The sequence below is a fragment of the Engraulis encrasicolus genome, chromosome 2, assembly GCF_034702125.1.
Source record: "Engraulis encrasicolus isolate BLACKSEA-1 chromosome 2, IST_EnEncr_1.0, whole genome shotgun sequence".
Lineage (NCBI taxonomy): Eukaryota > Metazoa > Chordata > Actinopteri > Clupeiformes > Engraulidae > Engraulis > Engraulis encrasicolus.
In genome coordinates this window covers 1,945,481-1,968,463 of record NC_085858.1, presented here as the reverse complement: position 1 = coordinate 1,968,463, position 22,983 = coordinate 1,945,481, and the positions used below count along the sequence as shown (strand labels likewise).

General features: G+C 41.8%; 1 protein-coding gene across 1 annotated transcript in view; it reads right to left on the bottom strand.

Moving 5' to 3' along the window:
• LOC134465748 (receptor-type tyrosine-protein phosphatase F-like) overlaps nt 1–22,983 on the bottom strand; it is a 101,822-nt gene that overhangs the window by 7,361 nt on the left and 71,478 nt on the right. The window contains exons 12-13 of the mRNA XM_063219588.1: nt 1,269–1,547; nt 80–222 (exon numbers count right to left, since the gene is read on the bottom strand). Coding sequence (XP_063075658.1) covers nt 80–222; nt 1,269–1,547 — 422 coding nt within the window. The remainder of the gene's footprint in view (nt 1–79; nt 223–1,268; nt 1,548–22,983) is intronic.

The following is a 22,983-nucleotide window of genomic DNA, read 5'->3' as shown; positions in this document are numbered from 1 at the left end:
GTGTGTGTGTGTGTGTGTGTGTGTGTGTGTGTGTGTGCGCGCGCGTGCATGTGCGTGTGTGCGTGCGTGCGTGTGTTACCATGAGTTGAGAAACGATTGTCTTTCCATTTTTTCTCCACTCAACCTGTGGTCTGGGTTCACCTGTGGCCTGACACACAAGAGAGGCGGTTCCCCCTGACACGACTATCTGGTCTTTGGGAATCTGGATGAATCTTGGAGGCTCTGCAAGGCAAAAGAAGAGGTGAGGGGAAACCTTTTAGGTCCAGAGCTGTTGTCAATCACAAGCAGAAAAAAGTGACGTGGTGTCAGACAGCTAGGGAACCAAGCATCCTGCCATCTCAGTGGGTGACAATGTCATTTGTTTGGCTCATCAGGCTAGTGTGGCCAGTCAAACACTAGATTGACTGCCCCATTATTCACAGATGTAATAAGAAGAAGCAAAAGTACTGTTTCGGGTGCACTGTTACAGTTGCAACAATAATGTGACATCATGCTAGGGTTGTTATTACGTCTGCATACAGCCCTCATTCAGAAATATCATCCTTAACTATTCATGGAATCTGAATATTGCCCCCAATCTTATACAGTATACATATATAACATTTCAATGTCCATGGATTGTTTTATCCGTTATTGAACAACCCTCTCTTAGTTTGTAGAGGCAATAAAGGTGCATTTGCCAGTAGGCCTCTATACGGGATACATTGACTCACTGGTGTTGATTGCAATTGGGTAAGACTACAACTGTATGTGACATCATTCAATGTGACCTCGCTTCCTGTGAAGGCTCTGTAAACTCATATACTGCCCTTGTTCTATCTCTTCTGCTCTGTACCTGCCCAGCTGTTAACATCTCTTTTGGGAGGGAGAGAGGGACAATGAGAGAAGGCTATGGGGCCTTTTGCTTCTACAGTATATCTCCCTCCCTAAACAAATACATCTTCACTATGTACATGTTTTTTGTTTATAAACACAGTGTTGTGAGGGGGGGCAAGATACTGGCAGCCAACCACGTCAGCCAATTTTTTGACGGACAGTGGTTTCCAACAATCAGAGGTTGAGTTGTGCGCAGCCAGGGTCGCGCAGCCAGGGGAAAACAAAATTTGAGAACCCACGTATAGGATTTTACACACTCAACCAATTCACAAACATCGTCAACTGTCCACTTTGAACTATACAATTGGTAACAAAAATAATCTTAAAAATAAAATAATCCAGGGTGGTCAAATTAACACTATTTTGTTGATATAGACAGCTCATGTACATACCTAAGATGCTTATCACGATGACTTCAGCCATGACTTCAATAGTGCCCAGGGAACTCATGGCCACACAAGTGTAGTTGGCTGACTGTTGCACGTTCGTCAGCTCCAACACATTTTGGCCAAATGGCGTCGAGTCCTCTGGTGTCAGATCCTCAGACCCGAGCATCCATTTGACGAAGGGCATGGGTGACCCCACAGCCTCACAGGTGAGGTTGACACTTCCTCCTGGCATGATCTGGTGGTTGGTGGGGAAGGTGTGGAAGCGAGGGGGCACACGGCGCACTGAAGAAGGATGGACAAACACAACACAAAAAGGTTGAAGTGGCAAACACAGGCTTGGAAGTATACATGCTGCGAAGCTAAAGGAAGAAGATAGAAAACAATAGGACATGTACATGTCCCCAGTTCTCTGAAGGAGAATGAGAGAGACGTCTCTCTACTGGACGTCCTCATCGTATGAGACATCCACCGAAGCACCTTTATAATTACTTGCCGGAGGCATACACTGCGAGGACCCGTAGACATTCTTGAGTGGGTATAAAAGCGGGGGCGCGCTAGCCGGGCTCCGCCCTACTGGTGACGCATCGCCTTCGGCTCAGCTAGACACAGTAGAGCCAGGAGCTTGCTCAATCCCGCTACAGCGGGATGTCCACCCATTTTGTCTGGAACCAATCAACTGAGCATTTCCAACTGTCTTGGGTAGAGGCGTGTTCAAGGCAGTGACGTGGTTTAAGCAGAGACGTTCTATTGGGCTAAAAAATGTTTGGTTTAAACTTCGGCACAGCCCTCAACCAGTAGCAAGCCGAGGGAGGCGGGTTAACCAGGCCATGGAAACGCTAATCGATATAGTCCTGGTCGGACCAGAATCGCGGTACGTGATCTGAAGTCTATGAAAATCAGGCAAGGGGCGCGCATGTGCAAGTCCTATTTCCTTTTTTTAAATGTTTTTTTTTCTTTTGGTCTTTTTTTCACTTTTTATTTGTGACAGAACAGTGAGGGTGGTGACAGGAGGCAAGTGGGGAGAGAGAGAGACGGGGAGCCACTGCTGTCGGCTTTGATGGACGCCTCTGAGTAAACAGGGTCAGTCCCCTGACTCAAGCTCACGTCCTAGTTTAGGACGGCTTGGAAGTATACATGCTGCAATGCTAAAGGAAGCAGATGGAAAACAACACGCACATGCTAACTGTCAAAACCGGCCGGCGGGTTTGAGATTCCGTAGAATTCCATTGTTGTAGAATTATACTGAGCACTAAGTGGTTTTAGACCTGTGTTTCTCAACCTTTTTTTAGACGAGGCACCCTTTCAATTCATGAAAAATCTCAAGGCACCCCAAACCAACAAGCCGTAGCCTATTATAGCATCGCATCCAATACCACATAAGCTTATAAAAGTAACACATTTGGAGACGTTCGAAATTGCAGCTTTATCTCAGACAGGCTATGTGTAGGCCATACTGGGGTGACCTAAATGTAGCCTACTTTATCGTGCGTGAAATGGTAGATGAAAGATCCCACTCACTAAGCATTAATTTATTAATGTAGACAAATATGTATAATATTACATAATTTATTTATTTATTTAGCTCAAATTCACATACCGTCAGCCACGTTTCCACGGCACCCCTGAGGGGGGCGTGCTGCGTGCGGCACCCCAGGGTGCCACGTCACCCCGGTGGAGAAACACTAACCTGCTTCTCACGCAGATGGACAGCTCACGAAGTGTAATGAAGATGCACGAAGCACTAAGGGTCTGCGCGAGAGCCAGGCTAGAGAAACACTACTTTAGACTAACAATAATGTTCTGTTCTATTCTGTTGATATAGACAGCTCTCTTCACCTACCAGACCAGAGATCTCCAATGCAAGTTACACATCTCCTATTATTTCCTTCATCAGATGAGAGCACGAGAACAAAGGGAAAACTGCCAACTCATGTCTTACCTCTCACATAAAGGTTGGCTGGGACAGAGAATCGAACACCCTTAGAGTTGGTTGCTGCACACTCCCATTTCCCCTGGTCCGTTTCCTCTGAGTTTTCAATCTGCAGAGGACCTAGAGAGTGACACACACACACGCGCGCGCGCACACACACACACACACACACACACACACACACACACACACACACACACACACACACACACACACACACACACACACACACACACACACACACACACACAAACACACGCGCGTGCACGCACACACACAGACACAGGCACACTCACACGGGCAGTGTTTTTTATTATTATGAACACAGAATTGTGAAATGGAGGAATCAAGTGACCTCTGCTCTATTCATTGTCAACAATTTGATCAATCTCCTTTTCTTTTTAATGTGTATATGAATGATTTGTCACTGTCCCTAAATATGTGTGTAACTGGTGTTAGTGTTGGTGACGAAATAATCAATCACATCATGTACAGTCCCAGGAAAAAGTTTGTACACCCTTTGAAATGTCTTAAACTTCTGTCAAAATTGGTCATAAAACATGGTCTGATCTTCCCGGAAATCGCAAGAAGGAACAACCAGAGTCTGCTTTAACTAATTCAACCCAAATATTTACAAGTTTTCATATTTTCATTGGCCATAAGATGCAAACATTCACAGGACAGCAAGGCATAAGTAAGTACACCCTTGCATTCAATAGGTTTTAACCCTAAATTAGTCGCAATAACCTCAACCAGATGTTTCCTTTAGTTGCAGATCAGATTAACAAAATAATCTGGATGTATCTGGTCTCCCTCTTCTTTAGAAAACTGCCTCTCGTCAGCAAGGTTTGTGGGATGTCTGGAGTGCATAGCTTTCTTGACTTCATGCCTTATAATCTCAATTGTTTTTTTTGTCAGGGCTTTGACTGGGCTATTCCAGAATGTGTATTTCATTATTATGAAGCCATTCTAAAGTCGATTTGCTTCTAAAGTATGGGTTGTTGTCACATTTCAGCACCCATCCTCTTGTGTGCTTCAACTGTGTGACAGACTACCTCACTTTTTTCTGTAAAATATCTCGATAAACTTCTGAGTTCATTGTTCCACTGATAATAGCAAACTCAAAAAGGGCCTGAGGCAGCAAGGTAGCCGCATATAATGATGCTCCCGCCACCATAATCAAAGGTGGAGATGATGTTTTGGTGAAGGTGTGGTTCTCCAGTTCTCCTCCAAACATGACATTGTGTGTTCCCCTGAACAATTCAACTTTGGTTTCAACGTTGGTCTACAGAATATTTTGCAGTAATTCTATGAAGCATATAAATGCTTTTTCGCAAACCTCAAAGGTGCAGCAATATTTTTTTTGGACAGAAACCCCATTAATTTTAGATTGGCAGAATGAATCCCATTTTTAGCTATTCTTGGTTACATCTCCTCTTCTGAGTATGGTGGCGAGCATCATTATATGCGGCTACCTTGCTGCCTCAGGCCCTTGACAGTTTGCTATTATCAGTGGAACAATGAACTCAAGTTTATTGTGATATTTTACAGAAAAAAACGTGAGGAAGTCTGTCACACAATTGAAGCACACAAGAGTATGGGTCCTGAATGTGACAACAACCCATACTTTAGAAACAAATCGACTTTAGAATGGCTTCATAATAATGAAATACACATTCTGGAATAGCCCAGTCAAAGCCCTGACAAAAAACAATTGATATTATATGGCATGAAGTCAAGAAAGCTATGCACTCCAGACATTCCACAAACCTTGCTGACGAGAGGCAGTTCTCTAAAGAAGAGGGAGACAAGATACAAACAGATTGTTTTGTTAATCTGATCTGCAACTACAGGACAAGTCTGGTTGATGTTATTGCAACTAACTGAGGGTTAAAACCTACTTAATGCAAGGGTGTACTTACTTATGCCCTGCTCTCCTGTGAATGTTATGGCCTTTTGACCAATAAAAATATGATAATAGGTAAATGTTTGGGTGGAATTAATTAAAGTAGACTCTGGTTGTTCCTTCTTGAGATTTCCGGGAAGATCAGACAATGTTTTATGATCAATTTTGACAGAAATGTAAGAAATTTCAAAGGGTGTACAAACTTTTTCCTGGGACTGTATGTAGATGACTTGGTCATCCTTAGTCCCTGTACTGCTGGAGATGAGTGTGATATAAAATACAATGCTGCTAGGAGTAAGATCATGATCATAAGGAGCAAAGAATCTGGCTGGCCTCTATCTGGCTGGCACTGCACTCACAGAGTATATCTTGGCCACATTATTGCTAATGACTTGACAGATGAAGAGATATCTATAGGCAACGGCAGAAATTGTATGTGCAAACATACTAGGGATGCAAATTATCGATTAATTCATTAATCATTAGTTGATAGCCTTATCGATCGACTTACGATTAATTGATAAGCGGCGTTCTCAATGTTTAAAAACCCTACTAAATCTAAACATTTTAATAAAAAATTGAGATAAAATACCACATTTAAATTAATTCTATTTCAATTCTTTAACCCAAAGGTGATTTATAATAATAAATATTCCCACTATTCATACCCCTCTTCACACACACTCTTCACATGCCCATTTAACCTGGGACTCTTGTCAGTTGAATTGTGATTAATGTTTTTTAATTGATTAACGCATTGATCGATTTAAGTCGGTTAATCGATTAATTGTTTGCATCCCTAGAACATACCAAACTACACCCAAGGGCAGCGAAACATACCAACTGGCGAGACTCATTTAAAGACATTCATTTAAACATTAGATGTCAGTAAGCACTACTCACCTGATGTCAGCATTTTGATGCGCCCGCCACTGGCACTGGGATCAACTGGCAGGAAGTCCTTAAACCAGGTGATGACAGGCTCTGGCTCGCCACTGGCGGCACACAGCATGGTGGCTGTACGTGAGCGCTCTACCACCTTCAGTTGAGGACCAATATCTATGTTGGGGAAGCCGTGGGGAAGCTTGTCCTCTGAGACAGAGGAAGAGCAGTGTTTCAAGTGAGTATAAAATGTTTGTGCTGTGGTTCTTAATCTTTCTTGAACAAATTCACCCTCGGCCTCATCATAAGCCTGCTAGTGCCCTCTCGACATTATTATAAGCCTGCCAAAGCCTCCCTTATCATTAAAATACAAAATAGACTAATGCCCTACATCTGCAACTAAGTCCCCCCCCCCCAATGTGCCTCAAAGTCTCCCTAAGCAGTGCTGCTTTTGCTATGCTGCACGCATGCACACTGCCATTTCAATGCATTCTGGTTGCGCATGAGCACTGGCTGCTAACTACATTAAGATTATTCGTGTAGTGGCCTTCGAGGTGTCCCGATATCAAGGGAAATAATGGACGAGGCGGAGCGTTCTAACTGTTCGTTTTCCATTGAAGTCCATTTTCCCTTGATATCGGGACACCTCGAAGGCCACTATTCCGCTTATCACCCAGTTGCCAGTATTAATTGACACAGTATTAATTTCTTAATATGTTGATCTAAGGCTTCCTGAGAAAGTAGATTAACCACTGCGCTTGGTACGTTGCTATGGGCACCACTTCCTAATCTAGTGAGAAGTGCCTCTATCGGAGGCATGTAAGGACGCGCACAGAACGTTGGGGTGACTTGACAACCAAATGCGGTAGAATTAGTAACGCGGTCTTGACTAGACAACCAGATGCGATAGAACTAACGACGAGGTCTTGACTAGACAACCAGATGCGATAGAATTAGTAACGGCACTTCGCCAGAAAGTTAGAAAAGAAGCTACTTAGACGCCCGCACGCCCGCATGACATCATAGGTGTCCTGCTCTTGGGGAAGAAAGGATACCTGCTCAGCCAATCAGAAGAGGTTCCGTCTGCTCACCGGGTGATAAGCAAAAGTATCTATATTTTATACTGAGGTTGTCTGAACATTCTAACCAGAATGCATTGAAATGGCAAAGTGTAGGAGGCCACGGATTAGATATCGCACCATGCAGCTTCCTAAAGTCAAAGGGGGCATGGCAGTGCCAAACTACAAGACTACTTCTATGCAGCACAACTGAGGGCAGTATTTTGCTGGTGCAATGGAAAATACAAATCCCAACTCCGATGAAGTTGGGACGTTTGGTAAACAGTGAATAAAATCAAAATGCTATCATTTTCAAAACATTCAATCTATTCATTTGATGGAGAATAGTGAAAAGACGACATATTAAGTGTTAAAACCGAGAAAAAATATTGTTTTGGGGGACCTATGTACCCATTTCTAATTTGATAAATCCAACACGTCTCAAAAGAGTTGGGACGGGGATCAGTGAAATTTAGTAAACATCCAAATAAGATAAAACAACAAAGAAGAACATTTCAAAATGAATTGTACTGACGGACAATATAGGTGTCCAGGTATAAGATCATCACAGAGAGGCTGAGTCACTCAGAATTAAAGATGCAAAGGGAATAATTACCATAGTTATTACATACATTTTTGAATTCCCTTTGATTTACCACGATTGAGTGTATATAAGACATAGTTTTGTTAATAAAGTCATTGTACAGGTTCATGACATCATGAAATATATATTGGCTGTAGTCTCACTCTAGCACTTCAGGAATTAGAGCTATTGAAAATTGACCATATTAAGAATGCTTAATGCATGAAAATGATACAGGGGTGTCACATTCTCCTAAGCACCTGAGCTCACTTGAAATAGACCCAGAAGACATGGGAAACTGTCCTTTGCTTACAGAAGTCAGCAGAAGTTGGAGAAGTCCATTCTTTTTGACAATAATAGAGCATTGCACATCCTGTGCTACAGTGAAAATGGACCATCCAACTTGTGTTAGTGCTAGCTTCAAAAGTCAGCCTCCATGATGGCATGCGGGTGCAGTAGTGCATTGGATAAGATGTTCTCACTCATCTGTAGAGTTAAATACAGTGCGGAATGGTATAAATGGGTTTTAAACAGCATGAAAAGCCACTCATACATTATATTTTGAAGGGAGATCTTCGATTACTGCCACATAGTAAGGTCAAATTGCATTCTCTGCTATGTTTTAACAGTTTGGCTCCATCATAAGGACCAGCAGGTGATAAAATGGTGGGTTTTTGGTCAAGACCTGTCACACTGTAAGCAGTACAGAAAGGAAAACATTGCAAAACATGACAAGGAATACACCCACCATTTAAGCTGGTGAAATCATGTCCAAGATAGGAATTAACACTGTTTTTTTAATAAAATCATCTCATCGGTTAATGTATTTAACTGTTAAGTGTTGTCTTTTGTTTTGTTTTTAGTCTTCCTCGACATTTGCTGCCATTTATTGTCCCCGTCCCAACTCTTTTGAGACGTGTTGGATTTATCAAATTAGAAATGAGTACATATGTCCCCCAAAACAATATTTTTTCTCGGTTTTAACACTTAATATGTTGTCTTTTCACTATTCTCCATCTAATGAACAGATTGAATGTTTTGAAAATGATAGCATTTTGATTTTATTCACTGTTTACCAAATGTCCCAACTTCATCGGAGTTGGGGTTTGTATATAGCCAGATGGAAAGATATAGAAATGAAAGAACAGGCTAGCCCACTACAAGTACAAATAACTGATAAGGAACTATTCAAGCGAGAAGAGACCATGTTGGGATCAATAAGCAAATTCACATTGGAGATCTGGCACTTGGTAATAAACAAATATAATCTACAAACAGAAGCAAAGATTTTGAGATGGCTATCCCATCCCATTTTTTGTAAATGTGTCATCTGAAAAAATTGCATTTTACATACTGTCTATCTGAACTCACTTGTTTGTAAACGTTCATCATTGAATTGCCTGATTGCATAATTGGATTTTGCTCTGTTGATTAGCTCCTCCCACTGCACCTGTCTCTTGTCAACCCTGGTGGGTACTATTCAATTGTTGCACAGTAGTTGGGCTCATTGCGAGCACTGAGAGCACTGATGATGGCAACAGCCTGAAACGTCTGCTCTACCCTGCTCTAATAAAAAAACTCCTTGTGCTTGACCTTTGTGTCTTGTTTAGTGTGCAAACCTGCTCCTACGTTTAGATAGAAAGATATAGAAATGAAAGAACAGGCTAGCCCACTACAAGTACTAATAACTGATAAGGAACTATTCAAGCGAGAAGAGACCATGTTGGGATCAATAAGCAAATTCACATTGGAGATCTGGCACTTGGTAATAAACAGATATAATCTACAAACAGAAGCAAAGATTTTGAGATGGTTATCCCATGATAAGAGATTTAAACCAGGGGTAAATGATCAGGGCTTTGAGAGTTGGGCACAAAGGGGTATTGCAGCCATGTGCACATTGCTTGAGAGGGGGGAGCTGCAGAGCTTTCAAGCTTTGAGAGAGAAATTTGGACTGGATGCAAGGGAACTTTATAGATACTTCCAGGTAAGGGATTACTATATAAAGGAAATTAAATTAAAAGAACAAAGAGAACAAAATGGGATCATTAAAGTAATAATAAATGCAGATGAAGGAAGAACGTGCAGAGTAATTTCTGCTCTATACCAAGCCCTGGGAGCCAGTGGAGGTTATTCAACCACATATGTAAATGAAAAATGGGAAAAAGAGCTGGACATAGAAATAACGGAAGAAAACTGGAATAATGTGTGTAAAGCGCAACAGTCAGCTACGGGTTCAAGAATATGGCGGGGATTTGGGTGGAAGAATATCATAAGGTTCTTCATAACACCAAAGATAACAGGAAGATACACACCAGAGAAAAGCTCATGTTGGAGGCTATGTGGTCAAATAGAGGATTACTGGGAGGGAGTTTGGAAAAAGTTAAAAGAAATACTGGGGTATGAAATTCAAAAAACACCTCTGGTAGAGGTGGAGGTTCAAGGAGAAGATACATACTTGCGTAAGGTACTACTTGCAGCCAGCAGAAAAGCAGTTACAAGAGCATGGTTTAAGGTAGACCCCCCCAACTCAAGAAGACTGGCTTAGTATAGTGGAAGAGATCTATGGCATGGAAAAGTTCTCACATTGTTTGAAAATGCGGGAGGAACTATTTGGAAGGAAATGGGTGAAATGGCTCTAACAAAGATGATACAACTGAACAAATTATAGATGAATAGACTTGATTGTTTGCATTTATATAAAAAAAATGAAGACGATGAACCCATAAGCTGTTATATTATGTTTTTGTTTTGTTCTTTGTGTTGTTTGTCTTTTTTTCATGCTTGTAACCTTGTATCTGGATGTAAATAATTAATAAAAAAGAAAGTTAAAAAAAGAAATGGCAAAGTGTAGGTATATGCGCTCTCTGTTACAGCAAAATAGCACTAGGCCTACTCCATCAAAACGAGTCCAATGATGCGTGGTTGGCACCACCTGTAGGAGAGGCAAAGCACTGGGGGCAGATAAACAGACAGACAGACAAGCCCATTCTCGGGAAAAATCAACTACATGCTTTGTGGTGCCGCTACGATATAGCCTCATTTTTCGTAGTTGGGCAATGCACGCTGTCGTCGAGAGTGGGTGAGAGAGAGAAGCGTGCATTCCGGGAGGGGAGTGCTGTCGTTGTGTCAGCTTCATGCCATGTCTCCCTTCCTCCAACATTATCCCTAACCTTAACCCTAAACCTAAACCTAAACCTAACCCTAACCCTAAACTTAACCGTAAATCACTTGTTTGAAATGTTTGATTACCATAGTTTCCAGTTAGCCTTCACTCGCGCTTGATTGTTGACATCCGTCCGCATTATTCTTCCCCCCAGAACCAAACTACACCAATTGTCAGTCCCCCCTTTCGTCTTCCAACTACGAGAAACAAAGCTATTCGTAAAAGCACCACGAGGCTTAAAGTTTATTTTTTTCTGTTTTTCTCGTGAAGACTTCGCGAAAGGCCCGAGTTACTGTTGGAGCGACAGATACATGTAGTGGTGGGTCGTAATTTGACACAATTCCACAAGTTTGAAAACGCTGTTTGTTTGCATATTTCTCTATGATTAAGGGTATCCTAACTGGGCACTTACCACTAAGTATTGTGAGTTTAGAGGTGGCAGATGCTTCTCCTTGTGTGTTGCGGGCCACACACTCGTAGGTGGCCTCATCCCCTGGTGCTCTCACAGGCTCGATCCTCAACACAGATCCTGCACCCTCATCAAACCCTATGACCTGAACAAGTCCAGAGCACAGTGAGGAGGACAAACCAACAAGTGCAGAGCACAGTGAGGAGGACAAACTAACAAGTCCAGAGCATGGCCATAGGCAGAAACCAGAGGTGTCAAAAGTAAAAGTAAAAGTACTTTTGTGGTGTAATTACCACACTAGCACATGGCATTACATAGCTGTTACACCATTTATTCCATTGTACCTAATTAGATAGATAGACTGTGTTGTAACTGAAAAACACTGGAACACGCACCCACCACAAACTGGAACCAACCAGTGCAGAGTTAGCTGATCGTAGGACAAGTACACAGGTCTACTGGTTACTCAGACAAGTTATTTGTGTTGGAAGGAAAATATGCTTCTTTTTTACTGTTACTTTTGACACTTGTGGCAGAAACTATATAACAAGTGGGTCAACAAAAAATCTGACTGCCCCAAAATATGGGGTTGTAAGGTGATATATTATAAGATGTAGAATATAAAATAAAAGAGCTTTTGAAAAAGCATGCCTCGTTAGGACATTGGAAGCAACTTTATCACTTTTTAGCCTAAAGCACTGGCAAAGTGAGCACACAGAAGCGACACGTCAAACACAAGTACTCATGGTTAATGCAAACGACACACGATACATGCACACACACACACACACGAGTGATTCTACGATTAGACTGCGCTTTTAAGTCCATGGATTTTATTTGCCAATTCCACTAACTATTAACTGCATCCAATGATGTTTTGGACATTAGCACAGATTTATCTTTCATATAATACAGAAAGTGTAGACATTGCATTATTTCCCTCAGCAAGAATGAATATTTAATACTGGTTTTGGGCGTTTTCATGCCGTCCTGTTTTCCAAATGTCAGATTCAGTCTTCATATTAGCATGTAAAGAAACTTGTTTTGCCCAAGACGATTGCAAATGTTGATTCACAGTAATCATCACAATACGACAAAACTGTCAGAAAGACCACTGTCCTTTCCATTATACATGAAATTTGCCATTTTGTGTGTGTCCACGAAAACTGTGTTAACCGTGTCACGGTCTGAAACCCCCTCCATAAATCATGGTTTGGTCTTAGGCCATACGAATAACATCACGTGATGTCATAACCTCTTTGGCAGGATATGGGAAGACTTTTTGGTAAGTTTTGAGCTCCATCCTTCCATACTTTAATCCATATTTTTTCATGTTCTCATAGCGGGAAAATTGCCTGTCCACTGTGTTATCAACATATTCATAAGAATCTGAAGTAGAAATCACATGTAGAAAAACACAGATAAACCATACAAATACATGAATTGATTAAGGTGTTGTGGTGGAACTTCTGAGGTCCGCAGTTAGCACAACACCATAAAAATGGCTGAAATGTCAAGCCGTGTTACCGTCAATGGTGTTACAATTAGCTATGACAGTTGAGGAGGAGTATGTTTTTGCCAATTTATCTCCATATTGACAGACAAACAAACAAACTAATTTGTGTTCTAGGGAGATGGGTTTGTCTGCTCTGTTTTTTCTCCTAAAAAAGTGCCGACTTGTTCCCCTGCACTGTTGAGTAACACGCTTGACTGTTTTGAAAGTGTTTTTGTGGTATTGATCCCTTATGTGTTACCATATATTTACATATCCGCAAGATGAAAACAGGTTGGCTCGGCAGCAAAAAAAAATATCTGCAACATGAAAACAGGTTGGCTCGACGGCCAAATTATGAAATTGATAAACAATGGAAGCCATGACTCTGCAGCCAAATAAAAATCATCCGAACGGACACCAACATGATTCGTGGCAGTTGCAATACAGAATATTATTAACAAATTAGGCCCATTTAGAAAAAGGCACCATGGAGACACCATGTGCACCCTTGGCCACCGCACATGGCCACTGGAGACTCCAAATCTAATCGTGACATACTACGTGGCACACTGTAAAAAATGCCCGTTGAAATTACGGCAAAAAACTATCAAATTGCAACAGTCAGTGACCGTAAAATGTAAAACAGTTTATCTCTGTACTAAATATGGCAAGCCACTATTTAGTCAAAAAGCGCTACATAACTTTATTTTTGACAGCTGTCATATGTAGAAAATACTGGACTGTTCTCTGTAAACAAAGATATTGGAAAACACCGTTAAGTGAGATGAAGTAGTCAAGAAACGGTACATAACTTTATTTTTCACTGGTGTCAATATGTAGAAAATACTGAACTGTTCACTGAAAAGAAGATATTGGAAAATACCGTTAAGTGAAGATGAAGTAGTCAAGAAACGGTACATGACTTTATTTTTCACTGGTGTACACATATGTACACAGCTAATCTGCCAGAGTTAGATTGATCAGAGTTAGACTGGTGTTCAGCCAAAATCTAAACATCAAGAGTTGTAGCAACACTACAGAGTGTTATTTGACTCCTCTGGATCCGAGTTGTTGAGCTAAGAGAGCTAGAGAGTTAATGTTTAACTCCCTAGAGAGTTATGAAAACACACCTCCCCAATTTCCAAATGTTTTAGCAACATGAGCAGCCATTTTTGTTGAGTCCCCTATAAGTGAACCAAACTCAATCCTCTGTTAGTGAACCAAATTGTGAACCAACAGACAAAGAACTCTGTTCTGCTTTTCTTCACATTGTGTATACTACAAAAAGTAGGTGCTCTTTCTGGTCGTGTTAGGCTTTTTGTCCTCTTTTAGTCCAATAGATCTCTTGTGATTGCACTTGTTCCAGGTGTAACTTGTCAAACCACTGATAGGCTGGTTGTAACAGGCAGAGTTTGATGTCAACACGCTATTTGATTAGTAGCCATCAATGAGTATTAACTTAGAGTACAACCCTTTGCATGTGTTCTAGTTCATCCTGCGAAAAATTCTCCACCGCAATATTTTTTTCCCTTATTGGACTTTGAGGCTTTGCCATCAGAGTTTTCGATTGAGAGGCAAATTGACACAGTAAACCTCTTCAAAATTCAGAATATCTTTTTTTGCATTCCTCCTACCCAACAGAAAGCAATGGAGGTTATAATGAATTAAATATTAATTACTCCACAGAAAACATATTGCCTGTCTGCTTGGCTCCAGGTGCCTCCACGTTGTAGATTTGACAACAATGAAGCTGGCAACTGAATAAACTGTGCAACAGTTAAGGACTGCAAATGGCAACAGTTTGCACATTTTGCATTAATTCACTGTAACTTATTATTTATCCGGTAACAGCCTACAGTTTAGCCTCATTTAATGTGTAAAATATACCTATAGACTAGTATAATCTGAAAAAGTCTACCTGGGACAGTAATCCCTTGATTTAGTCTCTTAGAAGTAGCCCAGTCTATTTGAAACTGTCATTCCACCCCATCCAAATCAATCTATCAATCAATTCCTGACCTCACCTGAGTGCTAAGGGCTGTCATGCAATGATTAACTTACTGCCTGCACCTGTCAAATGCTTAATCACTCGGGTCACATGGTTCACTTGAACATGTATTTAAACAGGGACTGTTGCATTGTACTGCTCACTGGTTGCTAGCTAGCTAGGTGGCTGGCTGGCTGGCTGGCTGGCTGGCTGGCTGGCTGGCTGGCTGTAAGGCCGGCTGGCTGTAAGGCCGGCTGGCTGTAAGGCCGGCTGGTCGGCTGGCCTGCCCTCGCCTCGCCTCGCCTGGCCTGGCCGGCCCGGTTAGCAGGTCACGTTGTAAGGGTGGCTGCATGGCTTGCTAACTAGCTTGTTTGTTAGCTTGCTTGCCCCGCTAGCTTTGGCCTTCATTTTCCTTAAGGTTATTTTCAGGCCTTTTTTAAATAAAGAATGGATTTGCATACCCTTCATTGATGATACTAGACTGGTCCACCTGCCTGCACTAGACAATCTGGCAATTGGGCATTTATTTAGGTATCTAATTAAGTTGATGTTTATTGGACTCCAATGAGTTGAATCAGTCCAATCAGTTGTCTGTGATTGCAACTCTATAATTGGACTCACCTGAGTATAATCAGTCCAATCAGTTGTCTGATTGTAACTCTATAATTGAACTCACCTGAGTATAATCCGTTTTTACCGTAATTTATTTAATGGTACGTTTTGGCAACCACTGCTGCCATAATTTTACCGTAAAATGTAAATAATAATAATACCGTTATTTATTTAACGGTAGGCTTTGGCAACCACTGCTGCCATAATTTTACCGTAAAATGTAAAAAGGAAATATACCGTTATTTGTTTAAAGGTAGACTTTGGCAACCACTGCTGCCAGCAATCTACCGTAAGAACAACAGTTCTTTTTTTACTGTGCAGTGAAGAGGAACCCAGGGGCATAGTGTCCGTAAACAAAATTGCCTTCGCGCCAGACGCAGGGATCTGCGACGAAGGGTGAAGCGGGCTGCCAGATAGAACACCGCACTGTAGGAACCATAAACGCCTGAGTGAGGAGAGAATTGATAGCGTTAAATCGAGCAGAGCGATGAGGTGTGTTAAACCCAACCGAAAACTCAGAGTAGGGTACACAAGAAGCACTAGAAGTGCTGGGTACTGAATTCTATCCCAAACAGCTGGGAGAACCACCATGGTGTATCCCATTGGATTGCAGAATCATACAAGTGTTAGAGAAAATCGAACGCTCGGGGAATGGTACGGTAACGGCATTATTAGTGCCAGGTACGGTCCTTCAATACACCACAAGGTCCAACTTGGACACATCATCAGTGATGAACCCGAGGTCATGAGGTGTTTCGGGTCTTTGATCATCAAACACCCTCACCCGACTTGTGTCCAAGTGGCCCACTACTCTGCGGATCCCCCCTCCGGATCCATTGCCATCACGGCGGCCTCTATAATGGTTTTGATGGCTCTTCTGCACAGCTGCCCTTTTATTCCTAGGAGTTTGAGGGTGCGGGGTTATGATTGGCCCGCACAACCCCGGCTCCGGCATTCCACCACTACCTCTTGTGCTCGTAGGCCTCCACCATTCTGTCTTCCCAGGGGACAGTAAACTCAACCAGGACCATTTGAGCTACATATTGGTCGGGCTTGGGAGAACATCATACACAGATTGTATCAGGAACTTGGTGCGCTGGGGTTCGCATCTTCAGAGCTCTGACCAGGTGAGTTTACAGGGTTCAGCGTGCTCCCACCTTGTCCAGGCGCCTTGCTGGTACATAGCCACCATCTTGATCCTGCGGTCTTCTTTCACCTCTGCTCTGATCTCCTCCTGCACCATCTGTCGCTTCTCCCTTCCTCTGGCCTTGTTGTAGCGGGGTTTGGGAAAGCTGCCTGGACCTGCTCGACCCACTGCGGTGTTACCAACCAGAACTTTATACTGCAGCCGTACCTCAGTTCTGTTGACTGCTTCCTGTGCGCGCCACTTTCGTCCAGTTTTCACCAGAATTCCTGCTGAAGCAACTTATGTATCTGAGGAGTCCCGGTACATCATCACCTCCCTGGCACAGGTGATCTTAAACTCTTCCGACAGGCCTCTGATAGGAAGCTGCAACATGGTGGGATTGTCATACAGGGCAATGCTGCTGAGGGATCGAGGTAGCCCAAGCCACTTCCAGAGGAACTGTCTGATGGTACGTTCCAACATATCCACAGTAGACACCTCGTACACCAGTAGAGGCCAAAGGAACCTTGGCAGGACTCCGTGTTGGTAGATCCAGGTTTTAAATTTTGCTGCGAGCCATGCTGTTAGGACTGCCCTGGTTTGCTGCAGTGAGTCAGTGTCTCTTAAGGACCTGTTACATGGGCCGAGCCAAACTTTTTTCTGTGCACACCCTTTTTCAACTACAAGCTGTTTGTCAGTGGTCCTGGTTAATGCTGTATAAAACACTGGTTGGCCTTAGTTAGTATATATATGATTACATAATGCATCATGTTATTACATTTCCATCAAAACAAAAAAATATCAGCCGCATTTCATAATAAATTCTGCATTATGTAATAATTTATTACAAGATGAGAAAAAGTAGTTACGAAATGTGTTCAAGAAATGCATTACGAAATGCGGAAATTATTACATAATGCGGAAATTGTCAGCGCATTATGTAATAATGTATTACACTATTACATATTGCACTGTTATTACATAATGCGGTGTTACATGAGTACTTTCTTTGGTTGTGATAAAGTTGTGAAATTATCAAAATGAAGCGCCAATATCCTGGTAGTGTTACCAAACGGAGGAAAGGGAAGATACTTAATCAAAGACAATTGCACTTCCGAAGCTGATAAGCTTTTTTATGCGTCAACGCCGGTTGGCCAGAATGTTGTGGATGTCCATTAAGTGGATTACCAATTCCAAAAATGAAGTGGTGGGGAAGGAGGATTGCAAGCAGACATGCAAGTTTTGTGCTTTCCTGAATATGGATAACACTATGCGTAAATGTTTAAAAACTCCAACACGGGTAACTTTGGATAACCCACGACATGACATGTTAGAAGCCTGGACTATCTCCGTGGATCCTGACCATGACAGCCGGGCCGACAGTGACTAGGAAGCGGTGCCCTACAGTAGCACTAGCAGGTCATTCAACTACTGTGGCTATCCCCACTGATGGATCTGTGAATGACCGCGGCACTGATAAACCCAATCAGGTTTTGTTGAAAGAATACCTCGTGAAATATTTTGTTTCGAAAAGATGTTACTTTTCCTCTAGCTGTGAACTGGGATTGGCTCGAGTAAGTTATTCCATTGAAAAGGGTGCAGCCTTTTAAGCGCTTGCAGACGGTGCATCGGTTACTGTATCATCAGACACAACCTTTTAAATCTCTCTGAAATGATTTCAGAAACATGCTATCGAAATTGGGAAAGGCTTAAGAGTGATCCTACGCCTACTATTCGACTGCGCTTTTGGCAAAAGCAAAATGTCAATTATCAGTATTTTTTTTTCAAATAAATGACCTAGATGTTTACATAGTGTATATATTTAAGTTTCCAAACAAACAAATTGCCAAGCTTAATCTTAAATCATTTGATAAATACTAATATAATAATAGGACTGGGCGGTTAATCGAGTTTTATGAAATCGATGAATATTTTGACATATCGAATATTTCGAGTTTAGGCTGTAAATGCGTAAGATTTCGCCACTCTGATTTCCCTTCTGTGCTGTGGAGCGGTCCGCCCCGCCTCCTCCTTGCGTGTGTTTCCCCCCAACAGAGCTGGCTCCTCCTCCTCCTCCTCCCCCTCCCCTTGCGTGTAGCGGCGTGTGTTTGTGTTGATAAACTCTTTCAACATGGCGGCGCCCACAGAAGAAGCCTAAACAGCAGAATTTGTTCCAAAGAAAAGGACGAACGGCTCAATAATATGGCGTTATTTCGGATTGAGAGCCTCTGATGAGGAGCATTTCTATAAGAAGCTTTGTCCGTTGGTCCGTCCGTCCGTGACGCTTTTTGTCAGACATCTTTGTCCCATACAACCAGAGTGGGGTAAACCGGCTGTGCTAATACAGCCGTGATGCGTTTCCCAATCATTGGAAACCGCTTCGAAATGATAATAAACAACTAAAATATGATTTAAGTGTTTCTAGAAAGTTACCGCTGTTTTTATAAGTGCATACAGTGACACTAATAAGCGTTTATTACTGCCGTTTTCTGTTTATCACCGCTGCATACTGACGATGCACCCCTCGCTTCACAAATAGTGCCGTCTAGGAACAAAGACCGGTTTATTTTCGTTCCGCCTGGAAGCGGTCCGGAGCAACGGGCCTGACTCCTGTCTGACTCTAGTCTAGCCTTTGATCTCACATGGTTTAAGCATTTTGATGCTTTGTTATATTTTTTATTTTTGTACATATTATCTTCCTTAAAATAACAAACAGAACAAAAAATGACATTGTAATTTCAACATTGAACATGTTTTGGTTAGATAGCCAGCGAGCTTTAAAAAAAACAAAAAAACAAAAAAAACATTTTTTGGGGGGGGTGGGGGCTGTTTGCTTGATTATTTTGTCAACAGTGTTATGGACAAATCCTATGTCATTTCAAACATATATAAAAATATTACAGAGTTGAAACAACATACGTTTGAAAGTGCTTATGTCCCTTAGCAATAATGTTGTCATTAATCTGTGCAACTGATATAGAAAATGTGATTGTTGCACTTCATAAGTAGGATTTTATGATTCACTGTGATACAGACTGACAAATTTTTCATTATAAATCCCTGTAACGTCTGATTTGAATTTAGTCACCCTCCTTCCTTCAAGACTTCCTTCTCCAGAGATAATCCCTGTCTGTTTTCCAACACATAAGGGACCAATAGCGCAAAAACACTTTCAAAACAGTCAACCGTGTTACTCAACTGTGTTACGGTCAACAGTGCAGGGGAACAAGTCAGCACTTTTTTAGGAGAAAAAAACAGAGCAGACAAACCCATCTCCCTAGAACACAAATTATTTTATTTGTTTGTCTGCCAATATGGAGATAAATTGGCAAAAACATACTCCTCTGCCATAGCTGATGCGTAACACCATTGACGGTAACACGGCTTGACATTTCAGCCATTTTATGGTGTTGTGCTAACTGAGGACCTCAGAAGTTCCACCACAACACCATAATCAATTCATGTATTTGTATGCTTTATCTGTGTTTTTCTACATGTGATTTCTAATTCAGATTCTTATGAATATGTTGATAACACAGTTGACAGGCAATTTTCCCGCTATGAGAACATGAAAAAGAATGGATTAAATTATGGAAGGATGGAGTTTAGCTGCTTAAATATCATTGACTTCTTCTTTGTATGTTTTTCTCTACAATTCTATTTTTCATATATCTTTCTTCTACATTTATATTTTTATATTTCTGATATGTGTCTATTTTTGGGTCAAGAATGAAGTGGGGTCAATTATGTCAATTATATGGGATGTGACGTCGCGTGGGTTGGGGTTTCACACGGAGGGTTTTTAATGTTGCACACTTCCTTTGTTATGGAGAAGCTAGAAGCTGACTCGTGGCAATTGCTTGTATGCCGCACTGTCTAAAGTCTGAAGTTCAAGTTCGTATCTTACTCATTTCCCTTTCAGTGAAGTGCAGCCAGCGAGGTATGTGTGTATTTTATTGTGTATGATTCCCATTTAGATTTGGCACTTTTGTTTGGGTGTTAGGATTGTCTGCTTACTATGTGTGTGTGTTTATTGCTTTTAATAGTTCGACGGAGGATAAAGAATTAATAAAGAAGAAAATAAATCCATCAGTAACTTGAAGAACTTGTCTCGCGTCTTTCCTGGAAGGGAGTGATAGTCGAACTCGGAGCTGAAGTTAAACGTCGGACACCAAGACTGAAGTACCGTTGCCGCGGATGAGTGACGTTGTGGAAGTTACATTACTGCTGCGGCTCAGAGACTTTACGCGGCTGAAGCAAGCACCAAGGCTGCTTCTTTCGCTGAAGAAGCCAGCGAACCGGAACTTTTATAGCAAGTGACTGAATACGGACTTTCGGACTGCAAGGTTGGACACCAACGACACCGTAAAAGAACGGCATCAAACAGATAAGCACTAACAATTCTCTTCCCTCCTTTTAGGTTTTTTGATTAAGACTTTTTTAAGGAAACATTTTTTTTAAAAATGTTCATGAGTTTCCAGGGGGTGGACATTTAAAGGACATTGTAAAAAAAAGATGAGCGGATAAATGCAACTGAATTGAGGTGAAATCACATTGTTGAGGTTAAAAGATTTATTTGCATTTTCTTTATTTTCAATGGTTCAAGTGATGTGTAAGGAGTGTAAGGAATTGCTACAGCAATTGGGAAACATTGCTGACACACAGACTGGTAAACCTGACTTAGAACAAAAAGAAAATATTGTTTTAAGTGTTGAACCTCAAAATGAACCTCGCAAAAGCACCAGATCACGGAAATTAACAGAAAAGGGTAAATATCTACAGATGGACAAATTAAATTCATTGCTGCTTCGTTTCAATAATGTGTATGAGTGTTGGAAGGTGATAGCAAAGGTGACTAAAAAAATCTGTGGAGCAAAATCATCCAAGTGACATTCTTCAAGATCATGTTGTGCGCATTGAAAAGGAACTGGCCGAACTTAATGAAGTCTATGATGCTTACAGAGCAGTTGACACTCCAGCCCATGACATGCGCGCTAAACTGGATAAAAGTATTTCAATTACCAATGACGTAGTAAAGAATGCTAATTCAGGGATTCAGGGAGATGACAATGAGCTGCTTTGGCCTGAAGCTGGTTCTGTATTTGCCTCCTCAGCCTCCAGCATCGCCCTTCCTGTTACCAAAGGCTGCGGGCCTAATTCTATCTGCTCCAATCAGTCACAGGCAAACAAGAAAAAGGCTGAAGCGCAATATGTAGCTACAAAGGCTGTACTTAAGATCATGAGTGAGCAAGACGACAGGCAAGAGGAATTGGATGCACTTCAAGCCAAGGATAAGCAGATAGTAGCAGAGCAAGAATTGGCAGCACAAGCTCGACGCCTTCGTCATTTCAGCCATCCACATACAGGCAAGTCTTTGCCTATCCGAGGTGCAATCACCTGCAGCACCACCCATGTTGTTTATTTAATACGCTGCCCCTGTGGCTTGGCATATGTGGGCAAGACAACACGGGAACTGCGCACTCGAATCAGTGAACATCGTAGCACAATCAGAGACCGGCGATGAAAAAAGCCCTGTAGCCGCCCACTTCAAAAGTGCCGGTCATAACGTAAGTGCGCTCAGATATATAGGCGTGGAACGTGTGGATAGGTCACCAAGAGGCGGTGACAGAGGAAAAAGATTACTCCAACGTGAGACGTTTTGGATCCACTATTTGAACACAATGTCTCCTAATGGTCTTAACGAAGAATTTGACATCAAGCCATTCTTGTAACTCTTGTAATTATTGTCATACCCCCATGCCTAACCCCCCCCCCCACACACACACACACACACACACACACATACACCACCAACTTGTGGGTATTGTTTTGTGGACGCAGGTGCCCAAAAAATTGTTCCACTGAACTATGTAAATATGATCAATGTGATAGGTGACTCACTGGGTGTTTTTAATATGCAATGTCTTGTGCTTATACATCCTTTTTTGTTGTTTATTTTCATTTTCAAATATCATGATCACTTTATTTTTCTGACTGTAACCGGTTACATCTTTGAACTATGTGGCGTTTAACTTCTGTGGAAGAGTCAGCTGTGAATTTATATGCTGACCCATTTGCTGTTGGACAACCAGCACAGCTGATTGTCAGCCTATCAGCTGCGGACTTTGGCTGATCAGCTGACTGTAGAATGATTTAAAATGACCCACTCAATGCCATGTTCACACTTTGCCTGATGAAGACCTGAAGGTCGAAACGTTGCTCGATTAAATCATAAATAGACAAGCAGTGTCACGGACTTCTCTTTTCACTTGGACCCTCTTAAGTTCAATCACTGGAAGTCATCATTTCAAACCTTAATTGAAAGGAAAAACATTCCAAGTAGAGAGAAAATTTTCTTCCTTGAAAAATATGTTGGAGGTGCAGCAAGGGAAGCCTTAGAAGGTTACTTTTTGCTTCAGTCGAAAGACTCTTATGACTCTGCATGGAATCTGCTTGATGAACGGTACGGACAGCCCTTTGTCATCGCCAAGGCTTTCCGAGACAAATTATATGCCTGGCCCCGTATAGACGCTCGAGATAGTACTGCATAAAGAAAATATGTGG